Source organism: Camelus dromedarius, chromosome 34 (assembly GCF_036321535.1).
Source record: "Camelus dromedarius isolate mCamDro1 chromosome 34, mCamDro1.pat, whole genome shotgun sequence".
In the NCBI taxonomy this organism is placed as follows: domain Eukaryota; kingdom Metazoa; phylum Chordata; class Mammalia; order Artiodactyla; family Camelidae; genus Camelus; species Camelus dromedarius.
This window is the reverse complement of record NC_087469.1, coordinates 1,870,568-1,892,652: the sequence shown is the minus strand read 5'-3', so window position 1 is coordinate 1,892,652 and position 22,085 is coordinate 1,870,568. Positions and strand designations below refer to the sequence as shown.

Below are 22,085 nucleotides of genomic sequence, written 5' to 3'. Positions count from 1 at the left end.
CAAACTCAGGTAGGAATTGTTATTTGGAGGCAGGTTTTATACTGATTGCCACCCAGAAATTAATTGATTTGCTTATTCTATCAATGTAAGGGGTGGGAAGGGAACAGACCAACAGGAAAAAATTGCATCAAGAGAGTTTATCCCTGAAAATATGAGCTTCATCCTTTATTTTCTCTCAGAAAAGTTGCAATATGTGATTTTTATCAGGCTTGCTGAATGCTTAGGATTTTCGTCAGCTATTCCAAGGACATTAATAGTGCCCAGTATTCTAAGGCACTTGTGCCTGGAGCTTAAAATTAATGCACAATAAGAGTCACCACTATATTGGCTTTATAAGAACTGTAATAAAATATCACTCTGTTTTCAGTCATTTATTATGCCAAATAAAAACCAGCAGATTCTCTGCCCAACAGTGTATCAGGACCGTCTGTCACCTCTAGTCTAACAGCCAGCAGGCATGCTAAAAGAAGAAAAGAAAGGAAAACAAACCAAAAACAGCAAGAGTGTTCTTGGGGGAAAAAATGTCCAGAGATTGATGGTCTGCCTCTTGCCTAATAGAGATAAGCTTTTTGTCCTATGGCAAAAGACTCCAGGCTTGAAAAGTAAATAAAAAATTTTAAATTCACTTTATTGAAACTTCATTGGAGATGTTTCTAATTATGATTTCTTTAAGGAGAGCACATTATTGATTTCTTTTATTTTGATCCTAGGGAATGAAAGTGCGGTCAATGAATGCCACAGGAGAGGCTCATTGAAAGAAAATGACCCCACACTATAAACAAGCATTCAGTGTCTACCATGTGGGAGATCTGCAGAGAATGCAGCTACAAGCAACTGCTGCTACCTGCTCCCAAGGAGATGCATCTTACTACACATCTCTTTGTCTCGTCAATATGTCAACCAAAAGCCCACTTACCAATCAATTCTTCCTCTTAATCTTTCCTTCCTTCCTTGTTTAAAGTGCACTATTTAAACAAAAAACCAATACTAAAAAGGGCCAGCAAATCCTCATATCCAAATCGTGGTGTTTTCCGTTACAGAGGCAAATCTCATCCATCAAAAATAACCCAAAAGCATGAAAGAGTTCAAGGGAAACTGCACAAATTTCTACATGACAAACAGTATGCTCCATTCATTAAACATCATTCCTTACACACACTCAAACATCACACCACACTGCATTCTCTTCTGGCCACACAAACAGAAGAGGTGGGACGGGGCGCAGGGTAGAATACAGAAGGAGGCGATATGATCAAATGGTAAAAAGAGAAAAACAATCATCTAACCCAGAGAAAGAAAGAGAAGGCAGAGAAAGAAAAGAACCAGGGAAACAAAGAGAGATCCATTTCACTTTTTTGGTAATTTTTCGTTAACAGATTGCATAACATTATTGGTCTGCGATGGATTGGAAATTAAAATATTAGCCCTTCAGCAAACATAGCGTAAGAAGCACTGCCCTGAAGACTTTAAAAATTTAAACAGTCATGAAATCACTATGCTAAGCTTATACTTATTTTATAAGTATATAGTTTATACTTAGTTCTTAATATACCAGCATCCCTCTTCCCACTGAACTTTACTAAAGTGCCATTGCTCTGATTTACTTGCTGGTATCTGCTCCCAAGAGGATCTGAATTCTCTATCCATTCCCGCTACCAGGCTGAGCTTTCAGGTGCAATTAACCAATTGGCAAATCACACGCATGCTCAGGGGACCAGCAAAGCTGGGGTATTTTAAGAAAAAACGTTTCTGAAATAGCGTATTTCAACAAAAGCAAGGAAGTGGTCATCATGTAAAAATAATAACTTGACTCTAACTGTTTTAAAATGTAGAATTCCTTTTATTTCAAATTACATATGGGCAGTGGGGGCACCGTAATCTTCAGTGCTTAAAACATCTAAATACTTAACCTAAAAATGGGAGAAGGGTGACTTACACACTCCCAGGGAGACGCCTCTGACCATCCCACTCTTTGAAATGCAACACCTCACCTCCTGAACTCTGCCTCCCCCTTGCCTTGCTTCATTTTCCCACAACACATGTATATATATTTTGTCCATCTCCCCCCTGCTAGAACATAAGCTCCATGAGAGGGAATGGTGATGTTCTAATGCCTGGCACATAGCAGGTGTGTGGTAAATATTTGCTAAAGGAGTGAATTTTTCTAAAATCATCATTAAGACTTCACTTAATAAGCCTTCATTTCACTTAAAATAGGAACAAAAGCTTCACATCAAAGCAAACATGATCTAATTCTGCCTGTCACCACTAGATGGCACTAGCTTCAGCTGCTGCCTTGGACTTGGATACAGCATGGATTTTTGAAGCTGTGTTTCAAAAACATATACTGAAAAGAACAAAGTCGAAAGGGAAATACATTTGGACAAATTGAAGAGTGAAATTCAGTGCCACCAAAAAGACAGTCCTCGCACTAAAAAGTTTTAGGTAAATATACATATAATGATGGCTTAGACTCAAGAACAAAGGATCTCATTAAGAGGATACTTGAACTAGTCTGTTCATAAGCAGAGAACCTGAATTCTCTAAAGTTATAGCTGTTATATATATATATATATATATACACATATGTATGTATGTATGTGTGTGTGTGTGTGTACACTTGTTGATGACTTTGAAAAGCTCTTTATTTCTGATTATCTTAACAGTCAAGGTCAAGGGCAACTTATATGACGCTCAAAGACAACATGTCCTATTTCAAATATTTTTTTCATTAACTCTACCTTAAAATGAAGATAAGCTGATAAATGTAGCTCCTGGAATTTAGGCTATAAAAAGTAGGTCATGATAAAATTCAGTAGTCAGAAGTTGCTTTAAACATTGAATATGTATAGAACTAGGAAATGAAAGGAAACAGGTCAAAATATTTTTGATATAATAATGACCCAGCATGTGAAAAAATAAACATCAAGCCGAAAACTTTCAGCTTTCCATTGTGAATTTACGTCCTCAGGAAATCATTTGCATACAAAACTCAAATAGGGAAGAAAAAATATATATATAGCAACTCACCTAAGCATCCACATCTACGTTTCAAGTCACACAGTAAACTATTCTTTTTGAACTGGAATGAAACTTTTAAGAATTAAGAACAAGATACCAAAAAAAAAAAAAAAAAGGAAAGGAAAGGAAAGGCACCTGTAAGAAGACAAGAGAGCAGCTCCCTCTGAGCCACTCAATGATTAAGACTGTGTTCCACTTCATGGAACGAAAAATTAAGAATAAAGCATCCTGACTCCTAGGTTTTATTTTAAAGGGCTTTCCACTCTGTTTGATTCAACAGCATTACATAAGACCCTTGCACACAAAGGTTATGACAATCTCAGTAATCACCAGGTAGAGAGGAAATGGAAATTAAGACCTTCATGTAGGCACATTATGAAGTACCAAAAAGAAAAGTACTAGCAAAACAAACAGCTGGAATCCGGAGGCCAGTGGGATAAATAAGTAAAGAAAGGCTTTAAGGAAGAAGCAAGATCAGCACTGAATCTTGAAAGATGAGCTGTGAAAGGCGAGGGTGCTGAGAATGCCCTAGAATGGCATCCCCTCAGGGTAAGTGAAACACACTGGGGAGGCTGGGCTGGGGGGCTGGGCATGTAACAGGCTAGGGGCTAGCTTACAAAACCCGATTAAAAAGGATGAACTAAAGGGAAGCATGGAAGGTCAGCCACATGAAAAATATATATATATTGACTTGACAGAGGTTTGCAGGAAGATGCTTCAGAACAACAACATTTGGGACCAATTATGAGGCTTCTCCCACAAGCCAAGTCTGGGGTGAAAATGATCTGGGGCAGAATAGTGGTGGTGCTAGTGCAAAGTAAAAGAAGAGAAAAAGAACACTAAAAAAGAGACACTAAAATATAGAAATGACAGGCATCAAAAAAGCACAATCAAAAAAGTCAGCTAGGTCTGGGCATGACCAATTTCAGTCCTGCCACTTTCCCAATTTGGACCATTAGGCAAGCAACCGAACTTTTCAAAGCCTCTATTTCTTAACCCACAAAATGGGGATAACATTGCACAAGACTGTAATAAGAGTTCAAGCAATGAGACACAGTATTCAAAGGCAGGGCAGATTATAGAAAACCAACAGATGTTCATCGTTTCCCGATCTTCTTCTACAAAAACAAAGCTGTCTGCAAGAAGTTTCTGGAAATGAGTTAACATGGTTCATTCCCATTTTTAAATTGAATAATTACGGGGGTTTGAAAACAGCTAAATCAGCACTCCCCTGAAGTAGTCCATCAGCATGCCCAATCACTCCCCAAACACAGGCATCCCTTCCTCTAGAATGTCCATTTTTAAATTAACAGCCTTAAAAGTATAAACAATATCCAACCATAGCCTAAAATCTTCTTTATAATACCTTCTAGAAGTATACTGCACAGTATTAATATCCACAAGAATACTGCCAGTTAACTGGACAGAGAACTCAACCTGGAAAAATACTCGTATAATAATAAATTTCATTTAATGACTCCACATGAAATATCAACCCAGTAATTTATAACCAAGTGACTCATTTCTACAAGGCACTGTGCTTGCCTCGTTACAGTCTGATTATATCCAGTTACGAACTCTCCTTAAATACCTGGCTGTGACGTCAAATGGACGTGTGATATCAGCTCAGGGCTTAGCGCTCTCCAGATCTGGGCAGGGCACTGATAATGCTCTATTAACTATGCTGTCGTCATAAAAGCAGTCTTGTTTCCTGACACTACACCTGGAATAAGTGAAATGCATTGCTTTTTCTTCCTACAATGTGTCCCACTTCAGAAAAAGGCCTTATTTTCCCATGCTACCCCAGACACTGCCTAGCCACGGCACTGGCAAAGCGCCATCACCCCTTTACCTACGGGCTCCTATTGTACTTTATCAAATGGGAAGAGTAGCTGACCTTCACTGTGCTCCTTCTACGGACACAGACTGTGCTGGCTGTTGTCTAAGCATCACAACAACTCTGCCAAGTAGTTATTTTACAGAGGTGGACACTAAGGCTCAGAAACTGAAACTGAACACCATGCCAGAAATAGCACACACTTTATTGCAGCAATGGTTTGGCTCATTCTGTACTCTTTGCTTAGAATTCTTTTTCCCCTTCCGATGAACTTATACCCATTACTTAAGGCACAACTTCCCTCAGGATGTCTTCTGAACTGTGGTGCCAATATGAACGCTTTAAAACATCTGGTTTCAAGAATCAATAAATGGACAGAAATCCAAGATTCTGTACTGAATTTCTGTACTGAAATTCTGGTTTAATAATCTGCTCTGAGGGGGTGGGAAGGGATAAATTTGGGAGCTTGAGATTTGCAACGGTTAATGACTATAAAAAAAGATAAAAAATAAAATTATTCTTTATTTAATATCTTGTAATAATCTTTAATGAAATTAATAATGAAAAAGAGTATGACAATGAATATATGTACATACACATAACTGGGACATTAGGCTGTACACCAGAAATTGACACATTGTAACTGACTACACTTTAATTTAAAAAAACAGTAATAATAATAATCTGCTATGTTAACTAAAGTATAAGCTTCTGAAACTCATTAAGAACCTCACACACCTAGTAGGCACTCAGTCATTGCTGCTGGGAAGAGAGAAAAGAGAAAGTGAGAAGGAAGAGAAAGAGGAAAGGAGACAAGACAAGAGGCAGAAAAACTCCCAGCTCCCATATAGTGGAATCTTGATTCAGAACTTTGAATATTTTTATAAGAGAACACTTATAAACAACAATCTAATAATAAAGTTAGCTTATCTATGCTTTACCACCAACAGCGAGTTCTTGAAATACTAAGAATTTTGTGCCAAAATGTAAGAGTAAATGTAAACAGAATATAGATTCAACTCTAAGGACAAGTAATCTTTGAGTATCATTCAAACCATAATTAAAACTGATCTAAGTTTACTGCTGAGAAAGCTTTAAAAGGACACTTGCTAAGCTAAGATGGAATCCACCTGTCAGTCCCATTTCTAAACAATCATAAAATATGAGAGAGAAAAGGATATGTTTAGAGATTTCATTCTCATATTTAGGAACATGCTTTAAAGTCATTTTCCATTTAATTATTTTAATTATATATTTATTCATGCTCTTCTCTAACACTGGAGGTTAATTTTCAAGACACCCAAGAGCCAATAAAGCAAGACAAACCGAGTCCCTTTCTATGGTGGGCAGTCAAGCCACCTTCTCCTTAGCACCTGATCAGCCCAAGTGTGCTCTTTCCTGCCCATTTCTTTCATTGCTCCTTCACTCATGACGACCTCTCCAGTGCTGAGGGGATGTGTTTCTCTGTCAATGCCTTGATCCTGTCGAACAGAAAAGAACTGTGACAGGGCAGTGTTCCAGAAGACACCACCTGCACCTGGCACTCAGCAATACCTCTCGTCTCCTTTCATGCCCAAGTCTAAACAGGTAAATATATCAATTCTGAATTCCAAGTGACTGCACACAATGGGAAGCCCAAAATTATTTACAGTTCTGTCAGTTACACTGGCATTACCCATTTACAGAAAGTAAACTACACACAAATGATGGCAGACAACAGGGGAAAGAGAATGTGATTTGACATCAGAAACAGATTTGAGTCCTAACTCCAACACTGTGACCTTGGAAAAGTCACTTAAAAGAAAGTCTTTGAAATTTTAAATAGTATCATCTGCCTTTCCTGTCATGAGGATAAAATTCATACTTGCAGGAAAGTATTTGGCATATGGTAAAATACCAAAAAATCTATTATTTTATAAATAATGATATGATAAATAAATTCCATGTAAACGATAATCCAATGTGTTCCCACTGACTCCGAGGCTCTACTGAGTTCTACAACTGCTCCTAAGGAGCAAGAAGAAAAAAATAATCAAGACAAAGGAAACAACCTGTGATACAAGTAACGAAACCAGTTCTCTTGTGTGCCTGGCATGTTGTGTCTAAAGACACGTCTAAAACAGGAGCAAAAATATGTGAACAAAAAGGTAGCAGTATCTGAAAAAAATACTTAGTCTCCCAAGAGGAATAAATTCATTTGTCTGTGTAAATGATAGTATTATTTCCCATTTTGTGTATGGTAAGGTTTTCTTTACCTTTATCAGGTCTATCCTTAAAAAATAGATAATAAAGGAAAAAAGCAGCCTCCAGTGAGTGATGGCTGCAACACAGTATGAAAATGTAAAATGCAAGAACCAAGGCTAAACAAGAAAGCCAAATGAGACTGTGGATACAAAAATCACACTGGAAACCAAACGCCTTGATAAAGAATAAAAAATACGACAATTTGAGTGCAAATAAGTATTGATTTGGAAAATTCAAAGGCAGATAACAGGTAAAGTTGACAACCTTTTTATTTCTATTTCAGCTAAAGAACCAATCATTTTAACTCTTTTTGTGTTCAGTACTAGGGAATGTGCAGAAAGAAACAGAAAAGCATTCCTTTATCAGCATCTCAAAATCCTGCAACTGCCCCAAAAGTTCCCTCACATTTGATACACACACCATAATACTTCCAGTTTATTATGGTAAAAAAAAAAAAAGTTATTTTAAAGATAGAACTTTCTATAGTATAACATGCAACGTATTCTTAGTTAACAAAATTTTACATCATTACTATCAGATACTTAAATTTACTATCCAAATTACAAAGCTTGGCCAGCTCAGGTATATCATTTAAGACAAATAAATAGGTCATTTATGCTCATGTTTATAGAAAGTGAATTCAACAATATCTTTCAAATCATTATAAGTCAATCAGGCAAATCATACTTAGTTTCAAAATACAGATTTCAAAGAATAAACTCTACAGATATAATTCACAGCAAACAAAACTATCAAAGTGAAAGAAGAGATAAGAAATTCAATAATTCACTTATTCATTCAGGAAGCATTTGTGAAATTCTCACTAGGTGACAGACACTGTTTCAGGCTGTGAACACACACTGGTTAGTAAGACAATAATTTTAGAAAATTCAAAATCCAGTAAGGAAGGCAGGCAAATAAACAGTTTTTTGTTTTGTGTGACAGAAGTTATAAAAAAAAAAAAATTAAAAGCCAGGAATAGTAATTAAGGTTTAAGGACTCTTGCAAATCAACAGGAGAGAGACCAATATTATAACAGAAAAAAAAAAAAAAAAAGAGGGGAAAACAAGCAATACACACACACAGAAATCACACAATGGGTAAATAAATGAATAATGGTCAATAATATAATCAATGAAAAATAAATTCAAACAATTAGTCAACATTTCCACTAATTGTTTTTCCAAAACAGTAAAAACATGAATATTCGGTGTTGGTGTGAGTAAATGGACACTGACACAGAGCCAGTGGGACAGTGATCAATACAACCTCTCTGTGGGATAGCGTGGCAAACTGTATTAAAGCTTTTAAAGTGTGTCACATTCCCAAAGTCATCACAGGAAAACTACAAGCCAATATCCCTTATGAACGCAGAAGCAAAGACCCTTAACAAAATATTAGCAAACGGATCCTAAAATAGATAAAGGCAAACACATCATAAGTGAGTGAGGTCTATCATGGGAATTTAAGGTTGATTCAACATTAGAAAAATCAATGTGCCAACAGACTAAATGAGAACTATATGTTCACCCTAAGAGTTGCAGAAAAAGCGTTTGACAAAAACTCATAATCCATTTCTGATAAAAACACTAAATCAGCAGAAATAGAATGAACTTTCTCAATCTGTCAAAAGCACTTACAAAAAAACCTATGGCTAACATCAGATATAAACATCAGACTGAATGTTTCCCCTCCCTAAGATCAGGAACAAGACAATGGTGTCCATTCTCACTACTGCTATTCAACAAACAGTGTAATCAAGTAAGAAAATGAAATAGAAGACAAATAGATTGAAAAGGAAGAAATGAAACCATCTTCATTCACAAATACCATAACCACCTACAGTAAAAATCCAAAGAATCTCCAAAACAAGCCACTAAAACTAAATAGGACAGTTTAGAATAACTGGTACACAAAAAGTGTATTTCTATATTCCAGCAATAAAAAATGAGAAACAAATTTTTTTATCACTGAAAACTATAAAATAGTAAAAGATGAATCTAACAAAGTATGTGTAAGATATGCATGCTTAAAATTATCTTAAAATGCTGACATTAAAGAAGGCCTAAATAAATGGAAAAATATGTCATACTCATGAATCAGAAGAGTCAAAATTGTTAAGATATCAATTCTCCCCAGATTTCTAGATTCACTGCAATCTCAATGAAGATACAAGCAGACTTTTTATAAAAATTAACTAGCTGGTTCAAAAACTTATATGAAATGCTAAGGTCCAAAAATAACCAAAATAATTTTTTAAAATACCAAGTTGGAAGACTAACACTTTCGGTTTTGAGATTTACTATAAAGCTATACTAACGAAGACTGGTATTCTTGATGGAAGGACAGCTGTACAGAACAGAAGTGAGTCAACCTAGAGACCCACACATACACAGTCAACTAACTTTGAACAAAGAGTTAAGGTAACTAGAATGGAAAAAGCACAATATTTTCAGAAAACAGTACTGGTACAACTGGATATTCATACGGGAGGGAACAGAGATAGCTGGAACCTTGACCTTTACCTCACACCATACATAAAAATTAAGCTGAAATGAATACTAACCCTAAATCCAAGTACTAAAACTATAAAATCTTCAGAAGAAAACATAGGAGAAAATCTAAATCAGATTTCAAAAACCAGATTATTGGTCAAGAACATGAATACTAGAGTCAGAATACCTAGGTTCAAACTCCATCTCTGTCAATAACTAACGGTGTGCCTTACCATTTGATTACTCTGTATCTCCGTTTTTTAGCTCTTACTTGTATAATGCCTCATAGGATTATTCAAGGACTGAATGAGATAATGTCTAGAAAATGTCTAATTCATATTAAGTACTCAATAAATATGTTTGCCACTTTTAAGGTTTTTATTTAAAGAAACACCTGTCCAAGTTTCAGAGTTCAAAATTTAATATTTCCTCCTGTGAGTCTTAGAATTGCATCAAGAATAAGAATTCAGGTTCATTTTTCATTCAATTCTCTTTTTAAAAAAAAATGATCAAGAATAAGGCATACAAAATAAAAAGGAAAATAAGGAAAGGGCGGAGAAACATATTTACTTTGCACGTCCAAGTACCCCAGGAAAAGGTGTATTATCTGGATTATCTCTTCTGTTCCTCCTAGCAGGTGTCTAGTAAGAAATAAAGGACCTACATGAAACTTTCAATAAACCTTCATAAGTGGCTTATTTTAAATAGAAGTGCTGGCTTTCTATTTAAGATTCTGGATTGGTGCCCAAAACCAAATGTCTCATTAAAACTAAAATTCATGTTTAGAGAGATTAAACTGCTATAAGGAACATTTGTAATTATTTAAATCAGAAAGTAGTATGTTAAGAATCACAATGAAGGATCCTCACACCATAAACCATGGGACCCCATCACCTTCCTTAACGTTATAATCATGACTCTGGCTACTTTAAAAACACGCACCGCAAAACCAATAAATGAGAAGATTAAAGCTGTCAACCTCTTAGAGTTTCCAAAGTTATAAAAAATGAAAATCCTCTGGCACCTATTCCATCTTTAGGTATAAAGATGGAGGGAGAGTCCACAGCAAAGAAAACCATTCTACAGATTTCTCCTACTTACTTTCCTACAGTTCCCCAAAGGCAACAAGCAGAACATGGTAAGAAGTTGGGGGAAATAAAAGAGGACACTCCACTGGGAGCAAACTTACCTGTGATGTTTTATTCTCTTTAAGATTCAACCCAAACACATTGTGCCGCTTCACCTTAAAGAAGTCAGCATCAAGGCCGTCTTCCTCCTCCTCCTCATCTCTGTCCAAGAACTGCACAGGAACTTCCTTGGTCTTCTGTGACTCTTCATCGCTAGGGACACACTGAGGTTGGGACCCTTTTGCTTTTGCCAGCTTCTCTTCCATTCCTTCTTCATCTTCCTTCTCTTCTTCCTCTTCATCACTAATACCATCATCCAGTCTATACTCTGTCTCTTCTGGTCTTTTTCCACCTTTCTGAAGAATCGACATCTTCTCATTGAAGTAGGCTCTAAATTCTTCCACTTCATCACTGGTGAGGGAGGGAGCCCTTGGCTCAATGACTTTATTATCTTGGCTCACCACCTGTTCTGTGGTGGGTTGCAATTTTTGCATTCTCTGAAGAAATCTGACCCGTGGTGCCACAGCAAGCCCGAGAGACCTTAAATATGAGCATACGAAAACAGCTATCTCAATACACTGTATTGATGTGTGTTTGTGAGTTTATTATGAAATGATTTGTCAGGAGTTGAGATTTTTAGTTTTCTTCTTAGAGAAAATGTTCCTCTGAGATACAAGTCAATCTTGACAGCTTAGATGACCCAAAAGATACTGAATAACTGTCAGAAAATATTGAAGACATCTCATTTTCCATTAAGAGGTTAACATGGTACAAAATAAAGAGATGAGACCAGAAACAAGGAATGGTTCAAGCTCTAGATCTGCCTACTTCCAATATAACTCTCTCAGGCTCAGTTTCCTCAAATATGAGTAACAATATCTACCAGGCCTACCACAGTTGTTGTAAATATCTGATATACTAACCATATGAAAACACTTTGTAGAATATAAATACTAACATAAATACTAGCAGGAAAAGGCATGGCCATGAAAGAACAAAACACAGCTCCCTGCAATGAATGAACTCAAGCATTATCATCCTTCCTTCTAAGGCGTAACGTAACACAATCACTTCTATAAAAAAGGATTTTTAAACCAGAGACCAAAAAAAGAAAAAAAAATCTTATGTTCTCTTTATAAAATCAAGATTTACTCTCTGATCAGGTCTTTCCCGGCTTCTGACTTCCCACAGATGGACTGGAAAGCAAGGCCTGATATAATAAAAAGCTAACGTTGCCACACGGATCCACTGCCTTTTTCCTATAGACATGACTCACAAAAACTGAGAGGTATCGTTGTAAAACGTGGATTCAGAAACAGAACTGTTGAGGTTCACAACCTGGCTCTGTCACTACTAGCTGTGTGATCAAAGTGCATTATTAAATATGTATGTATATGCATGACTGTGACATTGTGCTGTACACCAGAAATTGGCACAGTGTAACTGATTGTACTTCAATTAAAAAAAAAATCTCTATATACAAAATGTCCCCTAAACATGGCCCTGCAGCATTAAGATCTGTGCCTCTCCTGTTTGCTAGTATCACAGCTACGTCAATGACAAAACAGGGAAAGAATTTCATGAAGCAGAAAAATCAGCTAATAATCTAAACCATGAGTCGTACTCAGAAATTATAAAGTGGTCAACAGATAAGTGAACAAAAATGTGTCCATGGCATATGATTCTCCATCCATTACCTAAACAAAAACTCAGTGATCTTACTCTGTTATCTAGCAAATTAAATGGTTTTAAAATGTTACTTTTGACAAATTACCTGGTATACTGAACTTGCAATCTAACATGAAGAAAACAGCAGCTCACCCAGATACAGATTTTTATTAGACTCAATTTAAAGGTAAAGGCACTCAAATTCCTGGAGAGCAGACCAAATATATAGACCCTGCCTTGAAAGTATATATTTCATCACAGACTAGGAGATTTCATGCTGACATTCAAAGTATGATTAACCTCAAGAGTGCTTCTATAGGATTTCATCAATGCCCTTCCCACAGGTAGGACTCCATTGAGAAATGGATGCTCCTCCTTAAAGCTGAAAAGGTTAGGGTAAAAAATCCTTCAAGTGCTAAGCCAAAACAAGACCAAGAGTTCCGTTCTCATATAACAGTAAGCTCAATTGCCAAACAGGGACGTTTTTGCCCTGGGAACTGTGAGCACCTGCAAGAAACACCAAGACACAAAGAATATTCAGGCAATAAGCAGCATGGAAAACCAATCTAAAACAGGCGACTTGCATCCAAAGCATAGAAAGAACTGTCTGTGCTAAACCAGGCCCGCATCTTAGAAAACAAGAGGACTACAGACAATTAAAGATTTCAAAGAACACTTATCAATTGCTCTCCATCTACTTTAAGACCAAATTATAGGAAACAGCCAGAGCAACTCTCAGGAATTTATACTTACAAGTAAGAAACTTCTTCCTGACTGAACTGAACACTCAACGAGCTTTCTACAGTTTGAACACTCTTTTTCTCTGCAAATATTTAACAGATTCTTTTAAGGTAAGGCAGAGTGGCTTAAACTAAGACTCTCAGAACCAGGTTTCAAACAAATTCCCTCTGACTTTGAGGACTCACAGTCAGAACTGTAATATGAATACTCACAGGGCATATTCAGGTATAGGTAGCTTGCTCACATCAAATATCTCTTTATCCTTCATCAGATAGACGGAACGTATATAGGAGACAAAACACTGTAAACACAAAAGGTTGAAATGTATGATGTGTAACAGTTAGAAATGGAAAATGAATTTTAACCAAGATAAAAGAAAATTAACCAAAGAGACAAATTCAAAGACAGTGAAAAAACCTAAAAAAACAGTTGAGTATATCTCAACTCCACAAAAACAAAAAAACCTACCTTTTTAGAAATGCAGTATTAGAAAAGACTTTAAATTTGGTTTCATCAAGCCTACTCAGTACAAAATATAACCTTCTCAAAAAGCTTTCTAGAAGTTAATGTCATTCAGGTCCATTAATGGGAAGAAACATGGGCTTTGGAATAACACAGTTGATAATCTGAGCTCCACATTTTACTAGCTGAGCAAGTTCTCATTTCTCTGTCAGTGTCTTCATCTATCAAATATAATATAATAGCACCTTCTACTTAGAGTGTTATGAGAATTAAATGAGAAAAAATGCATGCAGAATACCTGGGCATATTTTCTGCAATACATTAAGTACAAAATAATACCGGTTATTCTTACCAGAAACATCCTTTGACTACTACTACAACAAAATAAAATTTTACTGCACTTCATTAAATTAAGCTTAATAAAATTGTAAGGAAAAAGTTTATTCCTAAAGCTTTTCCTTTTTTATTATAATTTCAAATAATTCATCATAATTTCAAGTAGTGTGTCATTAATTTGTAATCTTTCTTCTGTTTGTGTTTAAAAAAAAAAAAGAAAGAAAACTCTATGTCAAGAGCTATTACAAACTAAAAAGTAAACATGATCCTGGATACTCTGTCAGTCTGTAATATAAACAGGCAGCAGATGATGAAACATATCTAAGTAAGCAATTTTATTTTTTGGTTTTAAAATTAGTTTTTGTAAAGTACATTTAATTCCCATTTCAGTATTTCCTAAACTTCACATTGTCTCTAACTTTACACTTATCTTTTCTTCAAGCCATTTACATTAATCTTCAAACCATTTTCCCTGTCTCTATAGGCATTAAAATGAACAATTCAAGGATAATTTTTCTCCCCTACAGTTGTCCACAAGGAATCAGTTGCTTATCATTTCTGTTCTATCCAGATGATAATCAAAAGCTAGAAAATCACTTCTATGAAACTAGATAGCTTGCTGCTACTGGCAACACGTTAGCCATTCTGCTAAACCATGCGTGACACCCAATAAATCACATCATTTATTTCAATGTGCTTCTCTATAATCTTTGTTCTGGAAGGCTCACTTGTATGCAGAAACCAGTGAAACAACACCCTTCCAGTGTTTCGTATTTCCCAATTCATAATTGAATGACTTGAATGTGGTTAAGTCACAATATATCAGAATTCATGTATATTATTTTCAAATGTGTATTATTATTTCCAAAGCTTCTAAAAGATTTAACTCCTAGCTTGAAGTATGTCTACTGGACAAAACAGGAACACATGCACACAAATGTTTTCATGCCCAAATATATGCTCAAAAATTTTAAGAAAAAAAAAAACTGTTTAAAGACCTTTTTCATTAGATTTCAGGTGAAGTGAGCTTACAGAAGTCCAACTATGCCATAGTTCATTATTTGGTCCTCTTATATTTCGGAATTAATTTCTCCTGATGTATCAGGGAAGTTCTTTAGAAAGTCAGACCTGGATTTAAATCTCAGGTCTGCCACTTAATAGCTATGTGACCCTGGACAATTTTTAATTTTCTCACACTCCTACTTTACCATCTATAAAAGCAAATCAATATCACCCACTCATAGGATGTTGGGGAGATCAGATAACACGACGCATATGAAACTGTCCTGTAATAGGGTCATGCCATGGCTTAGTGCCTAGCACATACTAAGCATTTGAATTGTAGCTTTTATCATTAACATTGTTATATCAAGCAGAGCAATAATAATTCAATAAAATATAACCTAGGTTATTTCTCAAATGTAAGATCTGCTCTTTAAATAAAACGTCTTTGCTCAGAATACCCAGTTTAACAAACCATAACACAAAAGCCTGACCACTGCCTTTCCCCGCTCAGGCTCCTCTATCCACTTAGGATGCCCTTCCCAGACCTCCTTTCTATCTCCTTCCTCCCAGTCTCTGAGCCCCTGCTCTCTAACTCACTGCTGATGTGTTATGGAAGATGCAGGTGTAGATATCCTACATAGATTTCGTAACTGAAATATAAGTGTTGAAAATGAAGAGCTTCATAAAGGAAGACCCAAATATCCATTGATTCAAAGACTGGACAACTGTAAGCACAATGCAAAATAACTTCACGTCTTCCTTTTCTAAAGAATCTATTGCTGGGTACTCTGAGAACTAAAAAATAAGTTTAACTAAAAGTGACAACTCTTTGTGCATTTGCCAACCAAGAGGATTTCTAAGTCCAAAAAAGCATTTGGGAACATTAAGCCATATCTATAGATTAAAATCTCATTCCTAAAGACAATTTAGCAAGAGGGCTATGCTTTCTAGAAATGTAACCTGATATAGGATATATTAATCTTACAGTCAAGAAAGTGCAGTCAGGAGTTAATAGCAGCTTTACTGAAGAAATCAAAAGATGATAACTTTGTCAAGTATATTAGAAATTCAGCCACTGTGCATTAAAAATCATCATTAAGAGAATTTTCTATATGTCTGACAAGATTATGGACAAGTAATAGATATTTCCCCTGGTTACTCTAAGAAATACATAATTTTTTCAAAGTTAAAGAACAAGCTACACTTATCTGAAAGTTATACTACCTAAATATCTGAAGCATAACCATGTAATCTAGAAGTAGTAGAAAATGATAAAGTTTAACTTTAATATATGCTCTATTGCAATGGAGGTATCCAATTCAAAAGTGACTTACTCTTTGAGCTCTTTCTTTTAAATCTCGGTCTTGAGCCAAAAATGATTCCAATTTTTTCTGAACGTCTATAAGTTTTTCTGGATTGATTCTTTTGGAAAAAAAGATAAAGGTTAAACTAAGACATCTCAATTTTGAAAACTAAAAATAGTACACAGCATTTTCCTATTCTCCTCAGGATTTCTAAATCTACATTATTTCTCACCTATACACTAGATTAGACTGAAATTACACTAGACATAAATTTGACTGTCTGCATATTTTGAATAATGCAGGAAAAAGAAATTAAAAAATCAGACATTTTCTCTAAACAGCCCATGCCAAGTGAATGAAAGGCTAGGCTAACATCACAATTAGGAACGCTTAGTTCTGAAGTCTTTAAAAATAGAAATAGCTCTCATGAGAGGTGGATCACTAATGAAATGGAATAAGTGAAAGCAAATATCATTTTTTGTAAGTTTGTTTTCAGTCAAATATCATAAAACCAAATTTAAATAATAAACAAGTAGCCAAGGATATAAATATTGTTTTCCTTATCTAGAAATTAAGCATAATAAAACAGAACCATTACTTAAATCTGCCCAGGTAGCTACAGGGAAGAATGAAATCCTTACAAGGGTGTATTCAAGGTTTTCAAAGGAAACCCCACTTGCTTCCCTCAGTTTAGACTGAACCATTTTGTTCCTGCAAAATGGTGGTGATAGGTAGTGGGAGATGAGGTGTTTTTGTATTTTTTTTAATTACACAAAATACCAAAATATACAAAGGTAGAAAACTTTCACTCAGCCTCAACAATTATAACCCACATCCAATCTTGTTTCATCTCTAAACCCTTACCCACCCCTCCACCCCAACTAACCACTCTCCAAATTATTTTCCTCCAAATAAAGCCAGGATATTTCAAGGGTCCCGACACAAGTGATACTAGAATCAGTTCTAACTTCTTCAATGACAGGAGAGCCCTAGCCTCTGAAATGAACAGACAACCCTAATTTCATCCAAGAGGTTTAATCTTTTCAACCATCAATGCTTCCCGATGCTAAGAAGTTCTCTTTTTTATCTTATTTTCTCCACTGACATTCTTCTAAAAAAAAGTCATTAAAAACAAAGCAAACAAAAAGTCAAAAACCAGACAGCAGAAAAGATCAGAGGGAGGAGGGAATTAGGTATATGTAATTAGGCATAATAATTTCATGCCTTCATTTTCCTAACAATAACATCAAGACGGCAAATAGCTCTTACTTGATTTCTTTCACAGGCACTTTCTTCTGAAGGAGCTGCTGCACCATCCCTTTTTCTTCTGAGGGAAGCAGAATTAATAAAGCTTCACCATCCTCTTTGTATCTAAACAAACAAAAAAAAATGAAACCCCTTCCACATTAATGCAACCTGTGTTTTACATTTTAACAGTTTGGTGACTAGGTAACAAGAAAGGAAGGACACCAAATTAGTAAATATTAGGATTGTCATTTTTCTTAATCTGTGACAACAGATAACAGAAAACTAGGGCTCTGAACAGCCTTTTCAAATTTTCATCACTAGTTATAATTCCTAGTGCATTTTAGGCTATACCACAGAAGAAGAAACAAATCCGTTAAGAAGAATTTCTTAAACAGCTCTCTACCTATAGCAAGGAGACCATGTCTCACTCAAGCCACTAGTGTTGTAATAAAACTAATCATTTAATAAACATGGCATTCAATAAGTTAAGGAAATCAAAGTATCTTCCTGGGGATTTTTCTTATTTAGAATAACACAGTTCAGAGTTCTGAGACATCAGTTACGAGAAATGGATCTCCGCTCAGGCAAAAAGCTTGCCTCTAATCCATGACCTCCCTTCCCTCACCTAGTACAGAGGCACTACCAGAAGCTTCTACATAAGCAGGCCACAAGGCACCCATAGCTGCTTGGAGCTCCTTTTGCTACGTACATACAGATTTCCTTGCTACCTCAGATACTACATGCAAGCAGTTAAGACAGAACGGAATCAGGTATTTGCAGAAATTTCTTAAAGACACAAAACAAAAAGTAATATCAAAGCACTTTCTTCAGGGTTCACGCTATAAAATGTAAGGGCAGATGACTTTTTATAGTTAACCAAATAAACTATTTACTGAGAAACTTTGTGCCAGGTATAAGTTGTGAAGAACAAAAATAAACAGGAGATGAATATCTCTGCCTTCAGTGATCTAAAACCTAACTGTCTAGAAAAGACACACACACAACAGCAGCAAGAGATTCATAAAAATAGCCCCAAAATGGTAAATCAGTTAAGTAAGAAAGGAGAACCACCGGCAATAAACGTCATGAACTCAGAGTGAAGGAAGGCCACTCAGGGTGAGCCAGAGAAAAAGAGAAACACGTTACAGCAGATGGAATCCGAGGTGGGCCTTAAAAATGGACAGAAAGGGAAGAGCTAAGGTATCCCAAAGAGGGAGAATGGCATGAACAAAGGAGCGGAAACCAGAAAATATAAGACAAATGCAGAGTGAACTAAAGAGAGGAGAAATTCAGCCGAAGCTGGCGTATGTAAGTGGACAGCAGAGAAGATTGCTGGAGAGCACACGCGAGTCTGGTTTTGGAGGACCTTGGATGCGCCTGTCGAGAGAGACTGACTACCACTGTATATAAGCAGAACTTTACCACTAACACTGGAGGGAAACTGGCTTTGTTAACTTATGGTCAATCCAAAGACTGAAGGGCAATTTTCATCTCACGTGTTGATTTAAAAATTCTATTCTTACCCAGGAGGGTAAAAAAATTCCAGTGTAATGCCTTTACGGAAGTATACGTATGTGTATAGATGTGTGTGTATGGGTGCATTTATATATCTTTACGTGTACAATGACAGGTGAAGAAGTATGGAATAAAACATCAGAGGTCTTAAAGGTTTTAAGTTAATACATAAATCTAAAAAAATTAAAGGGCTACTATACGCCAGGCACTAAAACAGAGTGATAAAACAGACATAGTTCTGGCTGTCGCAGAGCTTACAGACCATTAGGGGCAGACATAAAACCTGTAATAACAACAAAGTGGTATAAATGTTCCAGCAGACATACAAGAAGCTGTAAGAACACGTAACACAGAGCTCTACTGAACGTGCTGTAAGAGCAAAAAAAAAAAAAACTGCTTGAGGAAATGGGAAATGACATATAAAAAGCTGAGACTTAAAAGAATAATCCGGAATTAGTCAACTGTTAGGAAGTCAACTTTTCCAGGGAGAAAACAGCATTTGAGAGAATCCACTGGTTAGTTTTGGCTACTTCATGTCTGTTTGCTTTTTTCTAGACTTTCTAAATGCTTGTGTATTAAACATGGATAAGAAAGCAAACATACATTTACTTCTTTTACTAAATATGTTTCATAACTGAAAAACCTCCTCATTGTATTTCAATACAGACCAGTATGACTCAAATCTTTCGTCTTAATTTACTATGAAGAAATATGAATTTAAAGCATTTCCCCTAAGCACTAAACTATCTGTGAAGGCAGAAATTATCAGTCTATGAAATAGTGAGGCAACCAGACAAACAAGGTATCTGAGAGACATTACAACTTCTGAAGTCCCAGGAATTCACCAAGGACAGGGCGAAAGTCAAAGGGGACAGAGATCAGTTAACACTGACCACTACGTATGCACTCACCAAATACCCTCCAAGCAGCCAGACTCTTGGGGTGAAGCCAGTTACCTTCACAAGCAAAAAGGCTTATTTCATGTGGCACAAAGAGAAACATTTGGGAAGAAGAGAGAACACTGGGTTGAAGCGAAACAAATCCTTTTAACATTCTATATCCAAATTCAGAGATGGAGAGAGAAAGTACCAAGGCTCCCAATTAAGCTTAGGCCAGAACTACAGCAGAGGGGTACAGAGAAATCGCTAGGTTATCAAAAAGGCATCCAATGAACATCTGGCCTTCAGACTGACTCATAAGCAAGAGTAAGTCTAATCACCTACATCAATCTTATCTACCCACTCATGCATCCAGGGATAATCTCGGAGGATGCGTTATGAGTAGAGTCACAAAAGGGCCATATCCAAACCCTTTAACATTACAGCTAACAGAACATACACGTAAAAGGCTAAGGTTAAGACAGACTGCAACATGAAATTTAGAAGAAAAAGATTCCCAAAGGAAAATGGAAAAACATGTCCCGAGGTCAAATTCCGCAAAGCAAGTATCTTTTAATAAAGATCATCACTGTTTATTTTACCTGTTTTTACATCACATACATCCTTTCCCAGAAACAATGTAAAAGCACAAATTATATCCCACATGCCAACACCCAAAATTTTCCAGTAAGCTTTTATTTCAAAACTAAAAGCACTTTTTAAAAGGCATAAGCACATTTCCTTTTTTAAAAAATTCTTACAAGAATAATCTATTTACCCATGAGTTAGCTTTTAGATTTCAAAAGCAATATCCAAAGCCTGAGGCTAAATATATGTATAAAGAAAAATAAATGTTCTTCATAAGACCTACATTTTAAAACTCTATATATTTAGACAGATTATCTTAAGAGACATTGTAGGCACCAAATAAAAAGCCCTGCATCTGAAATGTAACAAAAATCTCATTTCCACCATCAGTGTTAATACTATGCTATGTTTATGTAACTCCTTAGAATTTACGATGAGCTTTATTTTACATTAATTTGCTTGTCTTAAAAGCAAGCAACCAACATGCTTAGCAATGTATTTACAATAAACTCTATTCAATTACAAAAAACAAACAAACAAACAAGCAACCAACAGAGGAAGCAAATAAAAAATAAAGTTCCTGAAAGGTCAAGAAGTTGGCCTAAATAAATAAATCAGCTGATCACTACATGGACTTTAAACTTTCAATACTTCTTTTCAGCTCTACCAGGATTCCCTCCAGAAAGGAGGATCCTCTATCTGATCATAATTGTCTGATTATCAGTAAACTTAATACCCTACAGCTCAATTGTACTTGTAGCTAAAATAGGAGAACCAGACCACTGGCTCTTGGATCACAGTGGTAACTATTTCCTTGAAATAACCTTGAAACAATATGGCCAGAGGAAGGGAAAAAAGTCTTGCCATTCTGTCAGTAGTTTGCCTTCTACCCAAGAACCATTAATCCTCCAATTCAGATTCCCCAACAAAAACTCCATTCTGGTGAGTCTTTTAGTGGCCCTTAAACCTTGTTCACTTCTACCTTCAACCATTGCTGCAGCGTGATCTGGCAGTGTTCATAACTGCCTAGCCACTGAGTGCTCCCAGCCTGGTTCTCCAGGTTACCAATCAGGTTATCAAAGAGCATTTAGAATGGTTCCGTTTTTGCAATTTAAAAAAATATATATACATACAGATATACATAAAAAAGAAACTTTTCTAGAATTTAGGTGGTTTAATTGTTTTGCCATTGCCAGGAATTTGAGTAATAAATAAACATTACTTTTGTAGGATACACAAGTTAATAAAAAAAAAAGTAAAAAACTTTATATGCTTTTAAAATCTACATCTTTTATATCATTCTTTCCTCATTTAACACACATCTGAGTACTACCAATGTTAGTTATTCTCTTATCTTGATCATTAAACTGAGGAGACATATGAATTTGCCTTTCACACCTAATATACATCATTTGTACCTAAAAGCTAGTCATTTAAATATCTGGTGAGTGAATAAATGCAAACAAACCACTAGAAACTGCCCTCACAGATGAAATACTGGATTTGGAGATAGGAGAACTGATTTCAAGCCTCGGTTATATTATTCATTAGCTTTATAACCTTGGATATTGAGTTTTTTTTCCACTACATATTGCATTTTCTTATAAGTTATACAA

General features: G+C 35.8%; 1 protein-coding gene across 2 annotated transcripts in view; it reads right to left on the bottom strand.

Moving 5' to 3' along the window:
* DDX10 (DEAD-box helicase 10) overlaps positions 1–22,085 on the bottom strand; it is a 214,111-nt gene that overhangs the window by 161,298 nt on the left and 30,728 nt on the right. The window contains exons 10-14 of one of the 2 annotated variants that reach the window (XM_031443762.2): positions 17,510–17,611; positions 16,271–16,358; positions 13,346–13,434; positions 10,787–11,264; positions 6,129–6,339 (exon numbers count right to left, since the gene is read on the bottom strand). In XM_031443762.2, coding sequence (XP_031299622.1) covers positions 6,196–6,339; positions 10,787–11,264; positions 13,346–13,434; positions 16,271–16,358; positions 17,510–17,611 — 901 coding nt within the window. In that variant the 3' untranslated portion in view covers positions 6,129–6,195. Of the gene's footprint in view, positions 1–6,128; positions 6,340–10,786; positions 11,265–13,345; positions 13,435–16,270; positions 16,359–17,509; positions 17,612–22,085 lie in introns of those variants that run through there. The other variant, XM_010988966.3, reaches the window with a different exon arrangement.